This window comes from Kogia breviceps, chromosome 2 (genome assembly GCF_026419965.1).
Source record: "Kogia breviceps isolate mKogBre1 chromosome 2, mKogBre1 haplotype 1, whole genome shotgun sequence".
NCBI lineage: Eukaryota > Metazoa > Chordata > Mammalia > Artiodactyla > Physeteridae > Kogia > Kogia breviceps.
Genome location: NC_081311.1, coordinates 139934777 through 139960941, shown reverse-complemented (window position 1 = coordinate 139960941; position 26165 = coordinate 139934777). Strand labels below are relative to the sequence as shown.

General features: G+C 41.7%; 1 protein-coding gene across 1 annotated transcript in view; it reads right to left on the bottom strand.

Annotated features, from left to right (window-relative positions):
• The window catches only part of MYO3B (myosin IIIB), a 473243-nt gene that overhangs the window by 175438 nt on the left and 271640 nt on the right, over positions 1 to 26165 (bottom strand). Inside the window, exons 19-24 of the mRNA XM_059053510.2 lie at positions 23949 to 24075; positions 22953 to 23163; positions 21999 to 22146; positions 20462 to 20615; positions 19157 to 19245; positions 17300 to 17429 (exon numbers count right to left, since the gene is read on the bottom strand). Coding sequence (XP_058909493.1) covers positions 17300 to 17429; positions 19157 to 19245; positions 20462 to 20615; positions 21999 to 22146; positions 22953 to 23163; positions 23949 to 24075 — 859 coding nt within the window. The remainder of the gene's footprint in view (positions 1 to 17299; positions 17430 to 19156; positions 19246 to 20461; positions 20616 to 21998; positions 22147 to 22952; positions 23164 to 23948; positions 24076 to 26165) is intronic.

Here is a 26165-nt window from a genome sequence, read left to right as displayed (position 1 = left end):
GCCACCCATGAAGCTAATTAACACTGTGTCTGTGACTCCTCACTGGAGTCTAAGCTCCATTAGGACAGGCACTAAGTCCATTCTATCTACCACTTTATAGCTAGAGTTTAGCATAATTAACCTAGCACATAGTAGGCACTCAATAAATATATGTGAATGAATGAGTGAAGGAATAAATTGTGTGGCATTAAATTTTATTTAACATGACATCCAATGCCCTTCTAGGAGCAAGCCCCAGCTCACCTCACTTCCCTCCACGTATCCTGAACTTTTTGCTGGTCTCTGGCCATACCACTCTCCCTTCATATTTCAGAAACTTTGCTCAAGCTATTTGAGGCCTGGATTGCAGAGGTGAAGTGGTTAAGATTGTGAGTTCTAGGGTCAAACCACCTGGGGTTTGTCTCAGCTCTGTCACTTACTTGTTAGGAGGGCTTGAATGAGTTACTTGCCTTCTAAGTATCTGGGTTTCATCATCCAGAAGGCTGGATGAATGTTTATTGAGTTTTGGGGATAAAGTGTTCCCGTTAAATTTATAGTTAACAGAGTTTCAGTGGCGAGTGGAGATGTAGATGTTGCTGGTCTAGGGGATTTGATTAGAGCCACGTGGGGCCCCTAGAGGTCCTAGTTGGCCACGGAGTTTCAGTTTAAGCTAAATCACTTGACTCAGGTTTGTGACCTTCTCTTCAGCATGTATTTTGAGATTTATAAAACGTTATTAATTAGGGGTTTCGGTTAATCAGAGTTTTATAGACTATCCAATTTTCTATTGCCTAGAGCTCATTAAATGCTGGGCTGGATGACTAGAAAAGAAAGCAAATAAACTGAAGATTTAAGGTTTGAGGGTGTATTTTATTCTTTCCTGTCTATATTCTTAAGGTACTATTTTTAAAACAAAGAAATCACAAACTCCCAAAAGAAAGAAAGAGATGAAGGAAGGAAGGAAGGAAGGAAGGAAGGAAAGAAGGAAGGAAGAAAGGAGGGAGGGAGGAGAACCCACAGTACTGTATAACATTATCTACTGTCTTTTAAAACAATTCATCAGAGATAAGGAAATACATGTAGAAATCCACTTATTTTGCCCTATATTTGTCCCTCTGCTCCAGATCAGCAAAGAGTTAACAATACTTAAATACTATAACATTTATTGAATGTTTACAATGTAGTAGATACTATGCTAAGCGTACAGAATAAATTATTTAATACAACATTGTGAGCCGTGTCCCAAGAAAGTTCACCAAGAAAGGAAATGGCAGCAAAGAGTATACAAGCCTACGGCCCAAGGTCAGATATCTGCTGTGCAGAGCACTGAGCAGTGATGTTGAGAGGGCCCATCAACTAGGATGGCCTAATTAAAGATTCTGTGGTTGTTTCAGGGTTTCTGGCCACATTCAAAGGAAACCACTGAGTAACTGAGGGGACTGCTGCCTGATCAAACTGATTGAACCCAACTGATTTTAGATGATGTCTGAATTTTTTAGTCATTTACATACCACACCAGGTGAACGGCACACAGTTCCCATTGATTACCCAGCAATCACTATCCTTGTGGCTAAGCCAAACCTAATCATCTGGAAAACAGTTGATCTGGGTTTTGTGTAACTAGAACTATCTATCCTTGTGAAACGTAAAGAATGGAACCACTCTACTAAATGCAAACCTTAATAAAATCTTAGCGCTCCTCTCCCACTTCCAACTCTCCAGTTAAGTTAAGTGACATTTTATTTAGTTTACTGACATCTCACATGTGCGAGCCAGTAAAGTTCACAATTGTTACTCCACACAGCTGTGGTTTACAGCTTCTCTTCACACACAACACGCTGGCACCAGAGCAAAATGATTAACTTTTATATGCTTCTAACATATGGACCAGACTGTTAGAAGCTGGTCTTGTGTTCTAAAGAGAAAAATAGTTTTTATTAACATGACCCAAATTCCTGGGGAAAAAAGCATTAAGTTGTGATCCATTTCTAAGTAGAGAGATTATAATTATGATGGCTTTGTCTCTAATTCACTTTATCCGAAGTGCCTGGAGTTACCTTTTAGTAAGGTGGGGAGCGGGGAGGATGACCTGAAAGCCCCATGTTAAAGAGATTTTGTAGTGGGATGAATTAATAAACCGTAAATGGCCTTGAGACTTTTCCTCAATATGAGCTATGAAATAAATGCAAAGAACCTTTCATCTTAAATGGGAACATATTTCTTCTCTATGAATAAGAAGGACTCTGGCGAGAGAAGCAGAATTTGTTTTTCTTGCATTTCTGACCATTTGAAAAATCAAAGCTGCCATATTTGCTGTACTTGACAAGATCATTAAAGAAATAAAATAAAATGGCCCTCAACTGTACTGCCACTTAAAAATAAAATGTACATTCACAGTCACATTTAGGAGCTATGAAAAAAGTATTAAAATGTGTTGAGGAAAGATAGTGGATCTGATTCATAACAGATACTTTCCCAATATTAGAGCCATTATTACAACTCATTAGTGAAGGTTATTTTAGTTTTTATCGTTCAAGGACACAACAGCAACAGTGTCCCTAGAGCTAGGAAAGCATGAAGAACTTTTGGAAATGGATTTAAGATCCACACTGAAAGACTGCCCTGGAAAAGAAAGACTCAGGGAGAAAATTTTCTGATCAGCAATGCCTCAGTAAGTCCCACTTGACTCTTGACCCTCAAGATACTTTTTGCAAAAAAGCATCTTACTAGTTTCAGAAGCCCTGTACAGGAGAGCCATCTCTTGGTATTTCTGCAGTAAAGATGCTTATGGAATTTCATACCTAGTATACCCCACACTTTTTGACCATGGAAATCTCTTCCTTACCTCATACTTCATCAAATCCCACAAACCTAGAGTTTCATGAAACATACTCGGGAAAATATTGCTCTTGATACTGATGATATGGGACCTTTCTATCTCTGCAAAGAGAGCCAAGGGAACTTTCAACAAGCTTGTGCTGGAACTCTGCAAATCCAGAACACTGACTTTTGTCACATACTGGGAAATAGGCTGAAGTCTGAATGCAGTAAAATATTATTTTATGAAGAAACAAGAATTTATTTTCTTTGGAAGGACCAGCAAGAAGGGCTCTTTGGCATTTCTGCAATTCTCTTTGAGAGCAGGAATGAGACACATCTGTGGCGAGGGCAGCGATTCTCTGTAGCCACCACGTCATTCAACGTGGTAGCTGCAGAACACATGAAATGTGGTTAGTCCGAACTAGATGTGATGTAAGTAAAAAATACACACCAGATTTCAAAGACTTAGTTTAAAAAAAGAAAAAAGGTAAGATATCTCAATAATTTTTATATTGATTACTTGTTGAATAATATGTTTGATATGCTGAGTAAAGATATATTAGTAAAGTTAATGTTGTCTGTGCTGTAGACTAAATGTTTGTGTTCCCCACCCCCTACAAATTCATATGCTAAATCCTAAACCCCCGGTGTGATGGTATTCAGAGGTAAGGCCTTTGGGAGTTAATTGATTCATGAAGGCAGAGCCCTTATCAATGGGATTAGTGTCCTAATAAAAGAGACCCCTGAGAGCTCCCTCGCCCCTTCTGCCATCTGAGGACACAGTGAAAAGACAGCCAACTATGGACCAGGAAATGGTCCCTCACCAGGCATCAAATCTGTTGGTGCCTTGATCTTGAACTTCCCAGCCTCCAGAATGGTGAGAAATAAATTTCTGTTGTTTATTAGCCACGCAGTCTGTGGTATTGTGTTATAGCACCAAATGGTCTAAGACAACCCGCTTCTTTTTACTTTTGAAAATGTGATGAATAGAACATTTTATATCACACTGGACAGCATGGTGCAATAGACCAATGAACAACAGAGAGCCAATGAGAGCTTTCAAACCACAGTAACTCCAGACTGAAAGTTTGGCCTGGGGATTACTAGAGGTTGGTCTGTTTGACCTTAAGCTTCCTTCTACTTGAGAGGTTCTTCTTCACGCAAAGCCCTCACTTTGCAGATGGGAAGCTAGTTCAGAAAATTGAATTAAACCCGTTGGGTGCAAAGTACCAACCCAGGTCAAACTTAGCCAGTCTCCTGACTTATAGCCCAGGGCTCTTTATTCCACCACAGTTGACTGGGTGGAAGAAACTACAGGTAGACGTTTTAAAAGGAAAGAAACATTTAAGCTGCTTACATTTGAACCAAAAGACAAATAAGCAAAAAAAATAAATAAAAAAAACCCCCAGCACCTGGAGAATACAAACTCAAAACCTACAGGCATTCAGGGATTCGAAAAAACAAACCAAAACAAGAATTTCAAGAGATGATCTCTTGCCTCACAACCACACCACACATACACTTTGTCCTCAACAAGCCTAGCAAAGAAAATCAAAGATTCTTCTAGACAAGGGCTGAAAACCATTAACAAAGGGAGAGGCGGGAAGGTGTGAAGTTTCTCCCCGGACGGTCCAGCGGTTGCCAGGACCCTCTGCCTTCCCCTTCAGCCTGTCAAAGGGCAGAAGGGGACACTGCTCCCCATGGAACCTCACAGAGGCAGCAGAAGTCTCTTGGCTGGTCCTCCCAGTTGGCTGTGGCAGTAATAGAAGGGAGTGCGACCACACGGGCACCCAGAGTCCCCAGGGTGCCCACGTTTCTGAGCAAGTACATGGATCTCGTGCTTCCCAGCAAAGTACTCACAGCACGTGCGTGTGCTGTTTGCTTCTGGGAAAGCCCACCCTGTCCACTCCACCAGGAAGGGGGCCGGTAATCAATCTCAAATGCTAGAGATGTAGCTGTGATTCTATCTGCGCTTCTCTGGCATCTGAGTCCTAATAGGGCTTCACGCGTGTCTCTCCAGATTCAGGATATGGACTTCTAGGTGGAGCTCTGGATTTCACAACTTGTTGAAATAAATCTCTCATGCTGGTGGGCTCCCAGCCAGCACCATAAATCAGGATGACCCAAATACATTTCAAGTGCTCTCAAGACCACAAGGAAATTCCATTCACAAAGTACACTCCCTGCCTGAAAAGACAGACTCGACTCTCCTGAGCACCTCGTATGTGCCAGGCGCCTCTCCAGGAGCTAGAAAGAGGATCCTACTGAATGGACAAAATCCTGTCCTCATGGAACTTACATCCCAGTGGCGCCAGGGATCTCACCCAACCCAGACCAAGAACTTCCTGGAGGAGGTGATGCTAGGGCTGAGTTTTGGAGGAAGAAAAAAGGATTAGGAGGCAGGGATGGGGCAGGGATGGAAGGTGTGGTGATGAGGGTGGGAGCGGGGGACAGAAGTAATCTCAGAGCAGAATTAACATGTGTAATGGCATATGCAACAGTGAAGTACTGTGAACGGTCGTGACTGTATTTTCTGCACATAAATGTAACAGAAGACATGGTCCTTGTTCTCATGAAGCTTACAGTCTTCCCAAGCAGACAAGATGGTTGCATGAGGCACAACTGCACAGCTGCGTAGCCCGAAGTACTGAATTGCACAGCTCTCATGGTAGGCTGTTGGAGATGAGGAACCCATGTGATTAACATTTGCTATTTCCACTGTTTATGAGTAACCCTTGGTGTCATTTGCTCTGTTCCTGAGACAAGAATCTGACTCTCACCCACTCTGGGCTGGTGCTGGGAGGAATCCTCAGCTAGTGATGGAATCTGCCAGCCTTCCAGGGTCACACCTACAGAAAGCTTTGTGGTTCTCTGCTGTGCCTTGAGCATGAAATCAGCATAATGAGGCACCTCCATTCACTCGGGATAAACAAGAAACAGTTCCACTTTTTCCTGTAACTTCCCCACCTCTGCTGACCCCTCACCTTCCTGTGAGGATGGCAGCTCCATTAACTATGTTTCAGCCCATTTCACAGGTTTTCAGATATTTTCTGTTATTAAAGATTACTTTTGGTTTTGAAGGTTCTTTCTTATTTATTTTTAACCCTTAATATCACCTCAAGTCAAAGCTCTTTTTCCCACTGTTCCTTTCCCTTCAGGCTGGACTGATACCATCGTGGCCTGAAGCAGTCTTCTCTCCCATCCCTCTGCTCTGGGCTAGCTGCTCTGGCGTGGGAGGGGGAGGAAGGAAAAAGGCGAGGGCCAAGCTCTCTTTCTCAGACTGGGTGAGGCTGCAAACCCTCTCTGGCTGGACACAACCGTCCCTGGGCTTTATGGGGAAAGGCGGTGGCCCCATATGCCCCCCTGGCAAGGGGGTTCATGTGGAACAGCTCCCTCAGCAATTAGCGATCTGTTAGGGTAGTCCCCACTACCCCGACCGAATTCATATGTTGAATTCCTAATGCCCAGTACACCTCAGAAGGGGACCATATTTGGAGATAGGACCTGGTTCTCTCTAGTTAGTCTTTAACACCCTGTTCAAGTTTTTCTTTCTCACCCTGAAGCTGTTCCCTTCAGGAGCCCACCCTGACCACCCCTAGCATTTTGAATCAGCATCAGGAGCCCATCATCATTTATCCATCCTGCCTCCCTCCCTCTGTCCTGAGTCCTTTCCTCCCCGTCTTGTTCACTTACTCATCCCACTTCCACCTCCCTCTCCTTTCCAGGGCTGTAGACCCTGGCGCAGAATGCCTCATTACACCAGGCTTTACATTCAGTTTTTCTCTAGTCTCCTATTTAAAACAAAACAAAACAAAACAAAAAACTCTTCCAAGAAACCTTTCTTAGTTAAAAGAGCTTTCTCGGGCTTCCCTGGTGGCGCAGTGGTTGGGAATCCGCCTGCCGATGCAGGAGACACGGGTTCGTGCCCTGGTCCGGGAAGATCCCACGTGCCGCGGAGCGACTGGGCCCGTGAGCCATGGCCGCTAGGCCTGCGTGTCCGGAGCCTGTGCTCCGCAACGGGAGAGGCCACAGCAGTGAGAGGCCCGCATACCGCAAAAAAAAAAAAAAAAAAAAAAAAAAAAAGAGCTTTCTCCACATTGAACCATGATATTTCCATGACTTTTCTTTCTACTGATATTTTTACTTGTATAGATACAGTGCTTATATTGCCCTCATTTATTGATTTACATGCCTGTTGTGCATCCCTTAAACATTTTAGGATTTGGCTCTGTTTATCTGTCACTGACTATTCTGGCTGGGATTTTCTTTTATTCCTTCTAGAAGGCACCAGATCTAGAAAGATGATAAGTACATATTGGTTGTTGACTGAGATGTACTCCCAAATTAGAAGAAAGAGGCAGGCCTCTGTACAAGGAGGAACTGACTCACCAGGCTCCCTGACAGAGTCGGCTCATTCGCGCCTCTCCCTTTCAGGAAGAGCGGAGCACTGTCCATGTCTGTGACCTGGAACTTTGTCACTTAGAGTCAGCTCATCTTGCCAGACTCGTGTGCTGAACTTCCAGGATGCAGGAACAGCCATCAGTGGAAAATGAAAACTCTTAGAGATGGCTACAAAAAGGCATCCTCTTAAGAGCTTAATGCTGTTAATTTGGGGAGTTACAGAATCAGAACCAGACCATCCACAGCAAGGATTTCAGCAGTGAAGGTGTTACAGAGCTTTGCAGCTACAGGGTGGGGACTCATCTTGCCTCCACTCCCCATCCAAATAAAAAGGGGAACCAACGGAAGTCAAGACAGAGAAAATTTACTGTTGATTTTTTTTTTTTTTTTTTGCGATACGCGGGCCTCTACTGTGTGGCCTCTCTCGTTGCAGAGCATAGGTTCCCGACGTGCAGGCTCTGGACGCGCAGGCTCAGCGGCCATGGCTCACGGGCCCAGCCGCTCTGCGGCATGTGGGATCTTCCTGGACTGGGGCACGAACCTGTGTCCCCTGCATCGGCAGGAGGACTCTCAACTACTGCGCCACCAGGGAAACCCCTTACTGTTGATTTTTACTGCAAATCAAATTCCAAGGGAGAAACCTAAGAGTCCTCAGACAGAAAAGGGCAACAGAGACAAAATTCAGTTCCAGATTCTGAAGCAAAACCAGACTTTGAGGCTCAGAGAATATCCTCTCCGTGGTACTCTTGTTTTCTCTAGTTTCTCCCAAGTTCCTAACTCCTTTAAAACCCCACACTCCTATTTGGAAGTCAGAATTCATGATTCAAAGACAGAAATGGATTTTTCAAGTTCCTTTTGAAACCTCCTCTTCTCTTTCCTCCCCTGAGCCTTTTGAACTCTTCTCTAGTTTACTTGTAGCAAGTGGAACATTCCCCCAACAGGAAAAAAGGCCATGAAACCTTGTTATAACATCTTTCCTTTTAATGTTTTTCTACCTCCATCATTCAGTTTGAAAAGTCCCAGCTGAAGGGTTGGAAAGCAGTGTTGCTGCCACATCAAATTTTCACATATAAAGTCTTCAGAGAATCTCCTATTAATAGGAAGGATTACAAAGAAAATTTTGACATGTCTGAAGTGGTCAAAGAGTGGTTGCAAAAGCAGAGAGGGGAACAGAGAGCATCCGTCCTGACTGCAGCTGCCTCCGTTTACCTGATGGTCACTGGGCATCTCAGAATGAGAACACACCCTTCCCGCAGAGGTGTGTGCACCACCAGGCGCAGCTGGGCACCCGCAGAAATGGTTGCTGGGAAGGGAGCTGCGGCATCCTGGGACACACTGACCACCCTGGACCCAAGAGCTCATGCTCCACGTTTTTCACCCTTTTCAGTGTTTGGGGATGTAGAACATGAACAGGAAGGTGGGAACAGGAAACTTGAAAATGCCAACTGGATTACTCTCTCTGGTATTACAGTTTTACACAAACATACTCAGAGGTTAATCCTCTTAACCTTGATAAGAGATTAAACCAAGGGCCAATACTTCTATTTGATATCCACCAATGAAAGGACTGTCACCCACCCAGCAGTCCAGGAGAGGAGGCTGACTTTTTTCAAGGAATGTCAGCTGGAGGTTCTCTGATGCCTGTGTTTGAAAGCAAAGGAGAGCAGGAGTCTGGCTACCAGGACACTTGAACTTAACTGGACAGGACACCTTAGATAAAGAAATTTAAAGTTTTTCTTTGCATTTTAAGATTCTTCTCTATCCTTCAGGGAAAAGAAGTATTATCGTGAAATAGATTGCATGTGTATAAAAGTATACAAAATATAAATGTACAGCATAATGAATATTACAGAGCAAAATCCATGCAGCCACCACCAAGACCAGGAGCCAGAGCATTGCCAACATCCCTTAGGGGCCTCTCCTCTTGAAATCGAGGATCCCAACCCTGGACCTCTTTTTAAAGTTTGGGGTTAATAGCGTCCAAGGTTTCCCAACTTTGACCTTTCTCCTTCCTCTCTGTAGTTCATCCCCTAAAAGAAATTTGTAAAGTAATTGTCCCTAATATGTATGCTCACTGAACTATTGTCCTGTTTAAGTATGTAAGGGTTTGAAGCAGGATAAATAAAAATTTAAATAACCAAGAAAATAGTTTTACATGTGCTGAAAATATTAGCATATTCTTTTCCAAAATGCTAGGATGCATGGGACCTTGCTGCCAGCCACAATGCTGAGACAGACAGCTACATCGCCCTTCCTAAAGGGTATGTGCTAGAAACAAGTATTTGCATTTTTAGCAAAAATAATACAACCTATTTCTGTCCAGGTTTTCCCACTTTCAAAGGCTGTAATACAGGGACTTCCCTGGTGGCGCAGTGGTTAAGAATCTGCCTGCCAATGCAAGGGTCACGGGTTTGAGCCCTGGTCTGGGAAGATCTCACATACTGTGGACCAACTAAGCCCGTGTACCACAACTACTGAGCCTGCGCTCTAAAGCCCGCGAGCCACAACTACTGAAGCCTGCACGCCTAGAGCCCATGCTCCGCAACAAAGAGAAGCCACCGCAATGAGAAGCCCACGCACAGCAACGAAGAGTAGCCCCTGCTCACCGCAACTAGAGAAAGCCCATGCACAGCAGTGAAGACCCAATGCAGCCAAAAATAAATTAATTAATAATAATTTTTAAAAGGGTATAATACAATAAAACCAAAAAAAAAATAGAATGTGGAGCATTTAACCTTTAGAAGCTTAATTAATATTCTGACCTTCAACATAGAACAGTCTCTTTAAAACTGAAGTCTGAAGGCAAATATCATCATAAGGAGATAAACTAGTGCCCAATTCTAGATGGAAAGTGATGGTAAAAGAAAGTTCCAGTTGGACAAGCCTCTTAGATAGCCTCATCCACCAGAGGGCAGACAGCAGAAGCAAGAAGAAATACAATCCTGCAGCCTGTGGAACAAAAACCAAATTCACAGAAAGATAGACAAGATGAAAGGCAGAGGGCTATGTACCAGAAGAAGGAACAAGATAAAACCCCAGAAAAACAACTAAATGAAGTGGAGATAGGCAACCTTCCAGAATAAGAATTCAAAATAATGACAGTGAAGATGATCCAGGACCTTGGAAAAAGAATGGAGGCAAAGATCAAGAAGATACAAGAAATGTTTAACAAAGACCTAGAAGAATTAAAGAACAAACAAACAGAGATGAACAATACAATAAATGAAATGAAAACTACACTAGAAGGAATCAATAGCAGAATAACTGAGGCAGAAGAATGGATAAGTGACCTGGAAGACAGAATGGTGGGATTCACTGCTGCAGAACAGAATAAAGAAAAACAGAATGAAAAGAAATGAAGACAGCCTAAGAGACCTCTGGGGCAACATTAAACGCAACAACATTCGCATTATAGGGGTCCCAGAAGGAGAAGAGAGAGAGAAAGGACCAGAGAAAATATTTGAAGAGATTATAGTAGAAAAATTCCCTAACATGGGAAAGGAAATAGCCACACAAGTCCAGGAAGCCTAGAGAGTCCCATACAGGATAAACTCAAGGAGAATCACGCTGAGACACATAGTAATCAAATTGGCAAAAATCAAAGACAAAGAAAAATTATTGAAAGCAGCAAGGGAAAAATGACAAATAACATACAAGGGAACTCCCATAAGGTTAACAGCTGATTTTTCAGCAGAAAGTCTACAAGCCAGAACGGAGTGGCATGATATATTTAAAGTGATGAAAGGGAAGAACCTACAACCAATATTACTCTACCTGGCAAGAATCTCATTCAGATTCAATTGAGAAATCAAAAGATTTACAGACAAGCAAAAGCTAAGAGAATTCAGCACCACCAAACCAGCTCTACAACAAATGCTAAAGGAACTTCTCTAAGTGGGAAACACAAAAGAAAAGGACCTACAAAAACAAACCCAAAACAATTAAGAAAATGGTAACAGGAACATACATATCGATAATTACCTTACACGTGAATGAATTAAATGCTCCAACCAAAAGACACAGGCTTGCTGAATGGATACAAACACAAAACCCATATATATGCTGTCTACAAGAGACCCACTTCAGACCTAGGGACACATACAGACTGAAAGTGAGGGGATGGAAAAAGATATTCCACGCAAATGGAAATCAAAAGAAAGCTGGAGTAGCAATATTCATATCAGATAAAATAGACTTTAAAATAAAGAATGTTACAAGAGACAAGGAAGGACACTACATAATGATCAAGGGATCAATCCAAGAAGAAGATATAACAATTATAAATATATATGCACCCAACATAGGAGCACCTCAATACATAAGGCAAATGCTAACAGCCATAAAAGGGGAAATAGACAGTAACACAATCATAGTAGGGGACTTTTACACCTCACTTACACCAATGGACAGATCATCCAAAATGAAAATAAATAAGGAAACAGAAGCTTTAAATGACACAATAGACCAGACAAATTTAATTGATATTTACAGGACATTCCATCCCAAAACAGCAGATTACACTTTCTTCTCAAGTGTGCACAGAACATTCTCCAGGACAGATCACATCTTGGGTCACAAATCAAGCCTCAGTAAATATAAGAAAACTGAAATCATATTAAGTATCTTCTCTGACCACAACACTATGAGGTTAGAAATATATTACAGGGAAAAATCATTAAAAACACAAATACATGGAGGCTAAATAATACATTACTAAATAACCAAGAGATCCCTGAAGAAATCAGAGGAAATCAGAAAATACCTAGACACAAATGACAATGAAAATATGATGATCCAAAACCTATGGGATGCAGCAAAAGCAGTTCTAAAAGGAAAGTTTATAGCTATACAAGCCTACCTCAAGAAACAAGAAAAATCTCAAGTAAACAATCTAAACTTACACCTAAAGAACTAGAGAAAGGAGAACAAACAAAACTCAAAGTTAGCAGAAGGAAAGAAATCATAAAGATCAGAGCAGAAATAAGTGAAATAGAAACAAAGGAAACAACAGCAAAGATCAATGAAACTAAAAGCTGGTTCTTTGAGAAGATAAACAAAATTGATAAACCATTAGCAGACTCATCAAGAAAAAGAGGGAGAGGACTCAAATCAATAAAATTAGAAATGAAAAAGGAGAACTTACAATGGGCACCATAGAAATACAAAGCATCATAAGAGACTATTACAAGCAACTCTATGCCAATAAAATGGACAACCTGGAAGAAATGGACAAATTCTTAGAAAGGTATATAGAAAGGTATAACCTTCCAAGACTGAACCAGGAAGAAATAGAAAACATGAACAGACCAATCACAAGTAATGAAATTGAAACTGTGATTAAGAATCTTCCAACAAACAAAAGTCCAGGACCAGATGGCTTCACAGGTGAATTTTATCAAACATTTAGAGAAGAGCTAACACCCATCCTTCTCAAACTCTTCCAAAAAATTGCAGAGGAAGGAACACCCCCAAACTCATTCTACCAGGCCACCATCACCCTGATACCAAAACCAGACAGAGATACTACAAAAAAAAGAAAATTACAGACCAATATCACTGATGAATATAGATGCAAAAATCCTCAACAAAATACTAGCAAACAGAATCCAACAACACATTAAAAGGATCATACACCATGCTCAAGTGGAATTTATCCCAGGGATGCAAGGATTCTTCAGTGTATGCAAATCAATCAATGTGATACACCATATTAACAAATTGAAGAAGAAAAACCATATGATCATCTCAATAGATGCAGAAAAACAGCTTTTGACAAAATTCAACAGCCATTTATGATAAAAACTCTCCAGAAAGTGGGCATAGAGGGAACCTACCTCAACATAATAAAGGACATATATGACAAAGCCAGAGCAAACATCATTCTCAATGGTGAAAAACTGAAAGCATTTCCTCTAAGATCAGGAACAAGACAAGGATGTCCACCTTTGCCACTTTTATTCAACATAGTTTTGGAAATGCTAGCCATGGCAATCAGAGAAGAAAAAGAAATAAAAGGAATACAAATAGGAAAAGAAGATGTAAAACTGTCACTGTTTGCAGATGACATGATACTATACATAGAGAATCCTAAAGATGCCACCAGAAAACTACTAGAGCTAATCAATGAATTTGGTAAAGTTGAAGCATACAAAATTAATGCACAGAAAGAAATCTCTTGCATTCCTATACTCTAACGATGAAAAATCTGAAAGAGAAATTAAGGAAACACTCCCAATTACCACTGCAACAAAATGAATAAAATACCTAAGAATAAACCTACCTAGGGAGACAAAGGACCTGTATGCAGAAAACTATAAGACACTGATGAAAGAAATTAAAGATGATACCAACAGATGGAGAGATATACCACATTCTTGATTGGAAGAATCAACATTGTGAAAATGACTATACTACCCAAAGCAATATACAGATTCAATGCAATCCCTATCAAATTACCAATGGCATTTTTTACAGAACTAGAAAAAAAAATCCTAAAATTTGTATGGAGACTCAAAAGACCCAGAATAGCCAAAGCAGTCTTGAGGGAAAAAAAACAGAGCTGGAAGAATCAGACTCCCTGACTTCAGACTATACTACAAACCTACAGTCATCAATACAATATGGTACTGGCACAAAAACAGAAACATACATCAATGGAACAAGATAGAAAGCCCAGAGATAAACCCACACACCTATGGTCAACTAATCTGTGACAAAGGAGGCAAGGATATACAATGGAGAAAAGACAGTCTCTTCAGTAAGTGGTGCTGGGAAACCTGGACAGCTACATGTAAAAGAATGAAATTAGAACATTCCCTAACACCATACACAAAAATAAACTCAAAATGGATTTGAGACCTAAATGTATAAGACCAGACACTATAAAACTCTTAGAGGAAAACACAGGAAGAACACTCTTTGACAGAAATCACAGCAAGATCTTTTTTGATCCACCTCCTACAGTAATGGAAATAAAAACAAAAATAAACAAATGGGACCTAATGAAACTTAAAGCTTTTGCACAGCAAAGGAAACCATAAACAAGAGGAAAAGACAACCCTCAGAATGGGAGAAAATATTTGCAAAGAAATCAACGGACGAAGGATTAATCTGCAAAATATACAAACAGCTCATGAAGATCAATATTAAAAAAACAAACAACCCAATCCAAAAATGGGTGGAAGACCTAAATAGACATTTCTCCAAAGAAGACATACAGATGGCCAAGAAGCACATGAAAAGCTGCTCAACATCACTAATTATTAGAGAAATGCAAATCAAAACTACAACAAGGTATCACCTCACACCAGTTAGAATGGGCATCATCAGAAAATCTATAAACAACAAATGCTGGAGAGGGTGTGGAGAAAAGGGAACCCTCTTGCACTGTTGGTTGGAATGTAAATCGATACAGCCACTATGGAGAACAGTATGGAGGTTCCTTAAAAAACTAAAAATAGAATTACCATATGATCCAGCAATCCCACTACTGGGCATATACCCTGAGAAAACCATAATTCAAAAAGACACATGCACCCCAATGTTCATTGCAGCACTATTTACAATAGCCGGGTCATGGAATGAACCTAAATGCCCATCGACAGACGAATGGATAAAGAAGATGTGGTACATATATAGAATGGAATATTACTCAGCCATAAAAAGGAATGAAATTGGGTCATTTGTTAAGAGGTGAATGGATCTAGAGACTGTCATACAGAGAGTGAAGTAAGTCAGAAAGAGAAAAACAAATATTGTATATTAACGCATGTATGTGGAACCTAGAAAAATGGTACAGGTGAACCAGTTTGCAGGGCAGAATTGAGACACAGATGCAGAGAACAAATGTATGGACACCAAGGGGGGAAAGATGCGGGGGGGGGTGGGAGGGTGGGATGAATTGGGCAATTGGGATTGACATGTATACACTGATGTGTATAAAATTGATGACCAATAAGAACCTGCTGTATAAAAAAATAAATACAATTAAATTAAGTATTAAAAAAAAAGTTCCAGTTGCTTTTAGGGCAAAGCCACATTATCTTTATCTCTATATTCCCCTTTACTGCCTATACAGTGCCTTATTATTAGCAGCTCTTCTATAAATGTTTGTTGATTGAAGGCATTTTTCCATGAATAATTTCAGAAAAAGAAAACAGAATCATGCTTACTAGTTTTGATGTGTATTTGTGGCTTCTTAATTATACTCAAAAGTATAGTGGAGAAGAGAACGTTAAGGATCTCAAAAGAAATTATTATGCATAATATACAACTCAGGAATACAAGGAAGCTTGTCCAGAAAACATGTTTGTTCTAGTCTTAGTTTTCACTTTTGTTTCCTCCAGGTCATGTGGGGTGCAGTTTTAAGGCAAGATGCAGAAAGAGTTATAAGACAGGAGGAAAGTTCTTTCAGAGAAAAGCAAAAATAAGAAGGGGAGGCTTCCTCTTTGTTCTTCTTCCTCCCTGGCTTTTAGGTGATCAAGGGCAACAGCAGGCTGGCTGTAGAGCCTGACTTCTTGCACAGCGCCACCCAGTGACCTAGACTGTGAACTTGTTATTTTGCCAAAGGTTGAAAAATTAGAAATTCCGAAGTTGTGAACAGATTTGACAAGTCATTACTCACATTTATGGGAGGGTATAAATGCTAGCTAACAAATCACTTGGATATATTTTATTTCAAAGAGGACATCTCCATCAAAAATGGCCGTGTCTTTGCTTCTGCACAAGTTACCTAGTGAGTTAATACACCTGAGTGTCTGGTGAGGGAGCCACAGCTGTGCCCATAGCTGCCCAGTCTCCCAGAAGTTGATAATGAATCAAATCCTGGCTATGCCCAACGGAGGTCTGGAGAAGAAGCTGGAGGGCAGCCTTCTGATGGGCACTCTACTATTTTCATTTAAAGGAGCATGTCTGAAAAAAGTTAAGAACATGGTTTCAAAGTAAAGATGAAAAAAACATTGTAGATTATGACTTTTTTCTTAAGCAAGCTTTTCATTCCTCTGCACACTGGTAAAATTCAGGCCTGGCAACCACACTCTTTTAGCTTGCAGAGGCCCCATGCCAGACACACTGCCAATAATTTCATGAGGGATGTGGAAAGAAAAAGAAATTATGAACAATGATAAAGAAGTTTCTCTGCCTCCTTTCTTAAAAGCATATCTGCAGCTGTTTCCAGGCATAGCCTCAAAAACATAAAGCCCTTGAGAGGAGAGCTATGGGAAGATTGAGTCTGCTGCCCAGCCAAAGGCAGAAGAATCCCAGATAAATCAAAGGAGCTTGACCCAATTAGAATCTACTTAGTGAAACAGCAAAGACCAGGATGCTCCATTTTTTGGCTCTAGCTTCCTGCTCCGGCATGAGGGCTGACCGAGCAACTACACGGAGGCTGATTGTAAGTTGACAAAGGCTGTGTATATAGGCCAGTGAAAGACCTGTTCCAAGTTGGTTAGGAGAGCAGTGGGCTGGGGTCGATGACTAGGTGGGAAGTTGGACCAGCTGACCTCTGAGGACCCCATGATTGGATGACTTTGATTGGCCCCAGTCCCATTACTTGAAACAATACATAAATAGAAATAATCTTCCCAATAATTCTAGGTAAACTGAGACCATCCTAGAGTGTTTAGCATAAATTGATAATAACATCTGCTTTATTTATTTATTTTTTATTGGACGCACTGTGTGTCTTGCAGGATCTTAGTTCCCTGACCTGGGATCAAACCTGTGCCCTCTGCAGTGGAAGTGTGGAGTCCTAACCACGGGACTGCCAGGGAATTCCCAAAATACGCTTTTATAAATGGAAGAATGAAGGAAGCAGGCAGGGAAAATGAGAAGTCTAAGAGGTGATGTTATAGAAAGTGTGTGTGTTTGTGTGTGTGTGTGTGTGTGTGTACACATGTATATATAGGCTGATGCTGTGCAATTAGATGCAAAAGAAACAATCACTTTCCTTTTCTTGAACTTAGCTGAATAGACCTTTACCCCCGCTCAAAGTTCAAAATGTTAGTAGTGCAGCCCTGGCAGGATTTAGAAACGAAATGGAAAACCCCAGCAGGGCTTGTAAAAGCATCAGACCCAGGGCTGTCAGGGAGCTTCCAAGTACCTGTTCTGGTCAAAGGGATTGAGAAGAGTTGCTGAAGAAGCTGGTTTTCCGATGTCCTCAGTACAACAACCACATCAGCAGGGAGAGTGTCTCTGTTTTTCTCAAGAACCCCAGAAGCATCATATAATACCTGCAACACGAATAGTAAAGCACAAGTGAGCCAATACCAACCCCATCACTGGAGACAGGGGCACATTGTCCGAGGTCAGTAATTAATCAACCTCTGTAAAGAATTCATCTTGACACAGCCATCCTTTTAAACCCAGATCACCACATAAGGGGGGAAAATTGTAATTTTTGAGAGGCCAGTTTATCTTAACCTCTTGTTCAATTATTCTTTGAAGAAGAGTCCTGTCAAAGATGTATCACATCAGAATAATTGTATCAGGTACTCACAATATAGGAAGCATCCACCCTATGAGGTTAACACTGTTATTATCTCTATTTTACTGTGGGCAAACAGAGGCTTAGAGAGAGGCTGAATAATGTGCCCATGGTCATACCTGGCAGGTATCCCAACCTGGGCAGTTTGGCTCCACGCTCACAACCACTGCACCCTCACTCTTCCCAAGGTTCTCGTGGCACCTGAGTGATGGCTCAGGGATTCTGAGCAGTTCTCGGTTCTCAGGACAGACGGGATCCAGGTCAGTGCAATTTTAAGGGATGTTCCAATGAAATAAGTATTGAGTGACAAATGAATTCAGGAAAAGACACAGAGCCCAGAAGGAAAAGGATCCTATTTTTCCTTTAAAGTCAAGAAAGGACAAGAGGGAGAAAGAGGGAAGAAGAGGGGTGGGTAGGAAATAGGTGAAAAAGGACAGAGAGATGGGAAGAGAGGTGTGAGAAAAGGGACAGGAAGGGAAGGCAGAAGAGCAGAGAGGAATGGGGACGCGGGGATCAGGGTAGATGTCATACGCAGTCAGCCTTCAATGCTAAGGTAAATTAAGATTTTAAGAGCGAAAACTGGATTGCAATTTCTAGCAAAGATCCAAAATAGATACCATGATGTATTATGTGGAGGGAAAAACCACCTTTTCACTTGTATTAGACTGCCTTTTAACCAACCTCCAGTCAGGCAAAATTAATTTCCATGCCATGATGTGAATGTGAAAAATAATTTCAATAAGTCTCAAATCAACAAAATAATCAGAAATGCCTTTTATTGAACTCCTATCCATTTTCTGGACCCAGGGCCTCAGCAGACCCTGCGGGAACCAATTAGCCATAATTCACGCCGCTCCTTTGAGAGTAACGTGCGCAATGAATTGTTGGCTACAGGGGGAAAGAATTTCCTCAATCACTCACTAATTTGCTTCAGGAACTTGAAATTGAGACTTAGGCATAATGGGTGAAAAATGGAAATTTCAGTTAATGTTGTAAAAGCTTAACATCTGGATGATAGAGTTTTTTTTTTTTTTTTCCTTTTCATCTAGACATTTTTGGTGCCCTGTAGACAAACACTTGGGCTACGAAGTACTAAAAATTCAGCCCCACTGTGGCATTAACCCTCCTCCATTACCTACACATCTCCAAATGACTTTTGAGTGTGAACATTCACCACTGAACGCTGCAAAAGCTATAATATGTTTTCCCTCTGGAGAGCTGTCACTTCTAGGCCAAACCTCAGGTGAGAAGCAGATGGCAGCTCTGTGGGCCGCCCCAGTGAGAAAGTGCTTCTTTGCCAGAGGCTACTTTCTGTGAGCAACACCACTGAGAAAGTTTGGGAATTATGATTAGGTATTCAAGAAGAATTAAATGGAGAAAGGAATCTGCAAGCAATTTCGTGAGGGCCACAAACAGGGAACGGTTGACACTTACCCCTTGTCAAGTTCAGGTTTAATAACTGACGTGTCTCACCTTTCCAGCATAGTGCTGAATGCCAAAGCACAGCTCCATTCCTTTGGGCCTCCAGACGTATTTGCATCGGAGATTATCTTCAAATTTATCTGTGTGGATTTTCACGTTTAGAAGTTACAATGTGAACTATTTGGTCCTTCGGACAAAAGTGTGCTCCTCGAACCATGATGACCCAGAATAAGGAATTTCAGAGTAGCCTGATATCATTCTTGTATGTTCAGTGATGGAGAAAGATTCCCCCATGTGATGGGCATTTACAACTGAGTTCTCATTTACTTGTTTCATGTTGTCTTTAGTGTCAGGCTGTTCCCTACGATATCATGCTCTGCTCTGAGAACTCCTAGAATGAACACGGATGCCACCAGGAGACCAGCTAATTAGCTTTAGAACTATGAAGATATTCCACGGAAGGCAAATAACCCTGGTTTATACTCCTCTTGGCAACTTGTGACAATTTTATAGATAAAAGGAAGTCACTTGAGGGTGACAATCTCAACTCCTAGAAGTGAATCTCTCCCACAGATCAATTTTCCATCTGGGAAAAAGGCTTGAAACCTCATCTTCCTCCCTCTACAAATAGTTTTGCTTTTGTTGTGACTGACGACCTACTCTGTGTGAGGAACTGTGCTAACTAGTAAAGGGATGCAAGGGTTGGGGCTTTGTTGCCCAAGGATCTCACAATGTAAGTGAGAGACAGGACCATGTGCAACACTGAAGATTCACAAAGAAGGAGGAGTAGGTCAATGGGTATAGGGGTAAAGCACAGAGGGCATTGAAGGCCAGAAGGAGCTGTTTTACCGTCACTTCACAGATAATGGTAACCTAATGAAAAGGTAGCTTTAGGAAGACTAAATTAGCTGGGATGTCCAGGGTAGAGGGGGAGAATATGAGCCTGGAACCCAGGAGACCAGCAGGGGCTTCTGTACAAACTTGGACTAGAGATGGCTGGGTGTCCAGGTGGAGATACAAGGGAAGGACATGAAAAAGGAGGGGAATCAAGTACTGATTATGGGAAATAAGGGAGCAGAAGGTAGAAAAAATGATCTTGACATAGGGTAAAGGTATTTCCATTTGCAGAAATAGGAAAGTGAGCAAGGTCTGAGAGATGGTGACAGGTTTGCCGTCAAATTCTACCAGGACATGTTCTGAACATTTCAATTCATTAAAAGCAGGGTCTATATTTTCACAATCACCGGGTAGCCAAAATACACAGGAAAGATTCCTTAAACCACATTCATGTGATGACGTGAGCCCAGTAGCCAAGTTCTCTTCTGCACATATATGCCTTTTCCAAAAGGTACCTACCAACCAGGGTCTGGTCCGTTGCTTGGGGAAACCTACTTTCCTCATCCAGAAGTGCAAGCAGTCCCAGAGGTTTCTGGAGGAACATATCCAAGAGGGGGCGATTGTCCTCATACTCCACGGGTGTCACGTCAATGCCCTCATTCTGATACTCCATCTGGAAGGAAACGGATTGTGAATCTCTCCAGCCCAAAACTGGCCTAGGTACCACCGGTTTGCCTGCACTTTTTGTGTCTGGCAACATTGAACAGGGTGTATTTTATTATGTGAGTAGGACAGGGCTCTTCTGCAGTAGGCAGGTGAAGGTGGCAAGAGAAGGGATGGCTCTCTCTCTGTCTCCCAAACACTGACCTGGGGACTCAGAATTGAGAAACTGATGTAGAAAGGAAGGGAAGCTGAAAATTTTTTGTTTTAGTGACCAGTAAGGTTTAAACCAGGAAGAAAGCAGATTTCTATCTTCTGCAAAAGATTCTACAAAGGAATCATCTCAGACTAAAAAACTAGAAAAACTCCAGATATCCCAGGAAGATAAATGGAAGGAAACTGGACTGAAATAAGGTCTAGTTTTGTACAAGTGAGTAGGGAGAAGAGTGCGATACGGATTTATCCAGTTCCAGTGATAAAACTAATACTGGTATTTTTAGTCCATGTCTTTGTGTTTATCTAATCATAGCAGTTTGTGTGTCCTTGCTCCTGTATTAAAACAAGGAGCTTGGTCAGAACGTTTAGCTTGTGCAACTACATACTCCCTCTTCATACAGGAGAGTCTTGGGGTTGGGGTACAGGCTGTGGTGGAGGAGAAGGGCCCCTAGCCTTTGGGTCCACTAGCTTCACATCCTGTTTTATTTACCATTAAACAGGGGAAAGATTTCCATTTTGAGAAAACCAAGAACATCTCTTATTCCTCCCTGAAGACACTCAACCACTTCCTGTGGGGTCTGTTGTGCAAGAGAGGGGATGGGGATGGTCAGTTTGGGAGTTAAGAACAATAAGAACCAGTGTCCTGAGTTCAAGATCATCCTGAGCCATTTTGGACACGAACATAGACATTTTTAGTTAAATAAAGCAGAAGAGAATGTAGCATTCTGAGCAATGCACATGAATCAGTTTGGAAACAACATTTAAATAATTGGCTTGTCACCAGCTTCACTCAAGGGAGGAAATGTACCTTTCCACAGAAATCGAGACCTCTTTTTTTCCAGACTAAATTTAGACTGTTGAGTTATTTTGACAGGACTGCCTCACCAGTGGGGTTTTTTTTTTAACACCTTTTTTGGAGTATAATTGCTTTACAATGTTGTATTCGTTTCTGCTGTATAACAAAGTGAATCAGCTATATGCACATGTATATCCCCATATCCTCTCCCTCTTATGCCTCCCTCCCACCCCTCTAGGTGGTCACAAAGCACTGAGCTGAGTCACCAGTGGTTTTTCTTTGGAGTCTTTGGCTTGTTAACCTAACAGGGTTTCTGCTTCCAACTCTGAGCAGCCTGCAGGCACCTTTCCCACCAGCTCTAGTGCCTTCAGAGTTCACTGTTACCTCCTCAAGAGCAAAAACGTGCTGATTGAAATAGTATTGGATTTGCTCATTGGCGATGTTTATGCAGAGCTGCTCAAATGAATTTCTCTGAAAGTTCTCGAATCCAAAAATATCCAAGATCCCCACGTTCATACCATCGTCTGAAGTACTGCATGAGAGAGAGGAATAAAACCTTTTAGGGGAGGAAACAGCCATCTCAGGACAGTGAGAATATACGTGCCTGCATTTTGTCAACACATGTAGCCACTCGGGGAAATCGGCATCCTGCCACCTTCAGGAGAGAAACTGTCTGTGTGTTAAACCATTGGTTCCTTGAGTTTTTCAACAGTACTTCCAACTTCTTGTTTTAAAGCAGTAGAATCCTTTCAAACCTTCCTCAGAAGCTCCATTTATAAAGAGATTAAAGAGGAACCACTCTATTTGAAGGGGCTGGAGCTGCTGCTCATTTATTCTTCTACTTTCTCACACACAAAGCTTAGTTGGAAGAAGACTCTAGAGTTTGATGTTGTCAATTCTTCCACAATCTAGAAACCACTAATGCTTAGCAAAGAAAAAGCTGTAGTAGTAATAATACTGTGAGATACTGTGCTTTAAACACTTTTCATGAAATGTCTCAGTTGATTCTAAAAGCAACACTATGATGAGGATATTATACTCATTTTACAGATGAGAAAACTACGACCTAGAACATGCACTGATGAAGCTGTGAAGCTTGGATGCAAACCCAGTTTTCTCAGCTCCCAGCCAAGACTGTTCTCTTAAACACTGCACTGTAATGGCCCCGTCAATCAAGAGCCTCTCGGGTATAAACACTGCATCTTTTAAAGGAGATGGCCTGAGATCTTCACTAAAGAAAACCCAAGAGAGAACCAAATGCTTCCTCTTGCAATCTCTAAGAGACACTGGGGTCAATGACAACTTTCCCCAAGGCCTCTGCTCTCCGGGGGAACTTGCCGTAAGTTTTTGTCTGGCTGCAGGAGTGTATTGATACGATTTACGATCCAACTGAAAAGCCTCCCATACAGGGCTTTGGACATGGCATCTCGGACATCCAAGGCCCTGTCGACGGTGTTGGCGCGGATGATGGTCTCACCCCGGGTGACCACGCAGTGTGAGGTAAGGGCCTCCTGGAGCTCTTCAGGGCTGATACAGAGAACCGAGGCAGCTGGAAGAGAGGGTAAGGATGATGCCGGAGAATGCAAACATCCATCTATCCATCCACCCATCCATCCATTCATCTAGACCGTATTTACTCAACACCAGCTACGTGCCAGGCTCATCCTCAGCACTTCAGGGCCAAGGATAAACAAGCCGGGTCCTTAACCCCAAGAAGCACCCAGACTGATGCAATACCTCCCAAACTGTTCTGAAAGTTCTTCACACGTTAGATGAAGAAAATGCGGAAGGAGGTGGCCTTTGGAGCAGTTGCTGGAGAGTATAGTCTGCTCTTAGAGAATCACAAAGCACATTAGTATATTAAAGACCATAAAAAGTGCTATAGTTTAACACAAAAGGTGTTTATTTAAATCAGTTTTTTTCTAACTCAGGATTCTTATTCCTTGTGCCACCATTATTACCTGTGGAACTTTAAAAATAAATAGGTGCCAGCTTTGTCCCCTGAAGATGCTGATTCAGTGAATTTAGAGTGAGGTCCAACCTCTCGTACATTTTTCAAAAATTTGTAGATGATTTTCAAAAGCAGCCATCGGTGAGAATCACTGCCCAGAGTTACCTGGCATGGAATTCTTTTCTGAAGAACATCTATTTGCCACTTGTGAAAAGAACACTGATGTTCTACAAGACAGCCTCTGGGAAATACTGGTTAGTGAAAACGCCCAGAGCCAGTTGAACGACCAGCAACAAAACACCATATTTCAGAGTCTTGAAAAACTCCAAAAGTAAAAGAAACGTGTACTTTAGCCACACAGTGCATAGGTGTCAAATAATTACCATTTTCCAAGGCTTCTGCATTGGGCACCTCACTTTTATCAGTTTGATGTTCAGAGGAAATAGCTGCAAACTCAATGTTTCCAATATTCAAAATCCCAGCCAAAATTCTGTACACTGCGTGCACCTCCTGAAAAGAACATCAAGAACCATGTTTGGTCACTGCCAGTCAATTAGATAGATCACTAGTGCTGTGGTGCAAACTGCTAGTTGCCCACCAACGTCCATCCTCCCCCTTCTACTGGGCACACAAAAAATTTTCCAAGCCTCCCTTGCAGTTAGGCCATGTAACTAAATTCTTAAGAAGGGAGCAAACAGAACAAAGTGGGCCATTTCCCGGCCTGCCTTACAGAATGGAGACTGCCTCCTCCAAGCATTTTGTCCGTTATTGCTGGATGGAGCTCCCAGCAACCCAGCCTCAACCGTACCACTGATTAGGGTGCCCGAGACCAATGACCTGATGGAACAGAGATGTTGTACAACCTGAAACTCTTGCCTTGGAGTGCTTACATTAGAGAGAACTGATCTTCTTTGTTCTTTCAGCCACTTTTAGCCTTTCACCCTAACTAATACCAGCTCCCAAATTCAGATACGGTTCTTTCTTCAAAACAAGAGTGGATATGTTTCCTTAACATAACATTTCCTTTTGAATATAGCTTTTATGAAATAGTTGGCAGGGCATTCACTGATGTTTCACTAGAACATTCAAAGTTAAATTATGGAGTATATAGTCATGAATGAGGTCAGAAAATCTTTTGAAAGACTCACTAGAAATTATCTGTGGTGTTTTAATACAATAATATTGGGTTGGCCAAAAAGTTCATTCGGAATTTTATGAACTTTCTGGCCGGCCCACTATATATTTGGTCTTCATACCCATTTCTGGCACAAGAGTTTTAAAAACTCCAGGAATTTTCTGAGTGATAGGGGTGAGAAGGGTGTTCTTTGTTATTCACGATAAGCCCCTTTCAACCACACTTGAGTCTGTGCTAAAGAGGTGACTCTTGGAGGACAGGTGGGGGAAGGGCTGGTTGCCAGAGGCACCAACGAAGTGATTCAAGGGTTGGAACTTTTAGTGGAACCCCGCACCTCAAGGAAGGGATACTGGCTGGAGATGGAGTTAATCCTCAGTAGGCAATGGCTTGATCAGTCATGCGTATGTAATGGCGCCTCCACTAAAATCACTAATTGACGAGGCTTGGAGCACTTCCGGGTTGGCGAACACAGGAAGGTGGTAAAAGGAGGTGGTGTCCCCTCTCCCAATACCTTGCCCTATGCATCTCTTCCATTTGTCTGTTCCTGAGTTGTATCCTTTATAATAAACCAGTAATAGTAAGTAAACTGTTTTCCTGAGTTCTGTGAGTCCTTCTATCAAATTATTGAACCTGAGGAGGGGGAGGTCTTGGGAACTCCCAATTTATAGCCAGTCCATCAGAAATATGAGAACATGGGAATTGCAACTCGTACCTGAAGTGGGGACAGTCTTGTGGGACAAAGCCCCTAACTTGTGCGATCAGAAGCTAACTCCAGGTTAGATAGTGTCAGAATTGAATTGAATTGTAGGAGAATTGTTTGGTGTGGGGAAGAAAACTCTACACATTTGGTAAAAAGAGAAGTGATGTGGGTAAAAACAGTTCAGCTGCTCTAAGTCCTCTTTTATACTGAAAGTGGAATACGTATATAAGTATCATTAATGGTAAAATAAAGTACAATTATTTATTTAAATATTTGCATTTCCTGTAGGTGAGAAATGAAATACATAGCCAGGAAATTTCTGCGTATTATGTTTATAGATAGAGAAAAGTACTTCCACAAAAAATACTCGGGCAGGGAACTTGATTTAGTACTATACATAGCAGCAAACTAATAGGAACTGTCATTAGACCATTGATAAAGTATTGTCCCCAAATCGAGCCTTCCTGCAAACAATGCTCAGTAAAGCCAAAAAGCTGAACACGGACTGTAACAGTGACATCTGCTGGATACATGACAATGCTACAAAGACAAATGAGAATTTTAAACTGGGCTTCCACTATAGAAAAATACTGTTCTTCAAACTCCTAAATCAAAGGCAAGATGTCATGTTCCTGACTTCAAGAATTACTGTTTTAATCACACAACTTAAAAGTGGCTAAGGAGAACACCTACCAAACAGGTTTTCTGGGACTAGCATGGATTTAACATGACAGCACCTCATTACCTTGATCAATACAGTGTGAG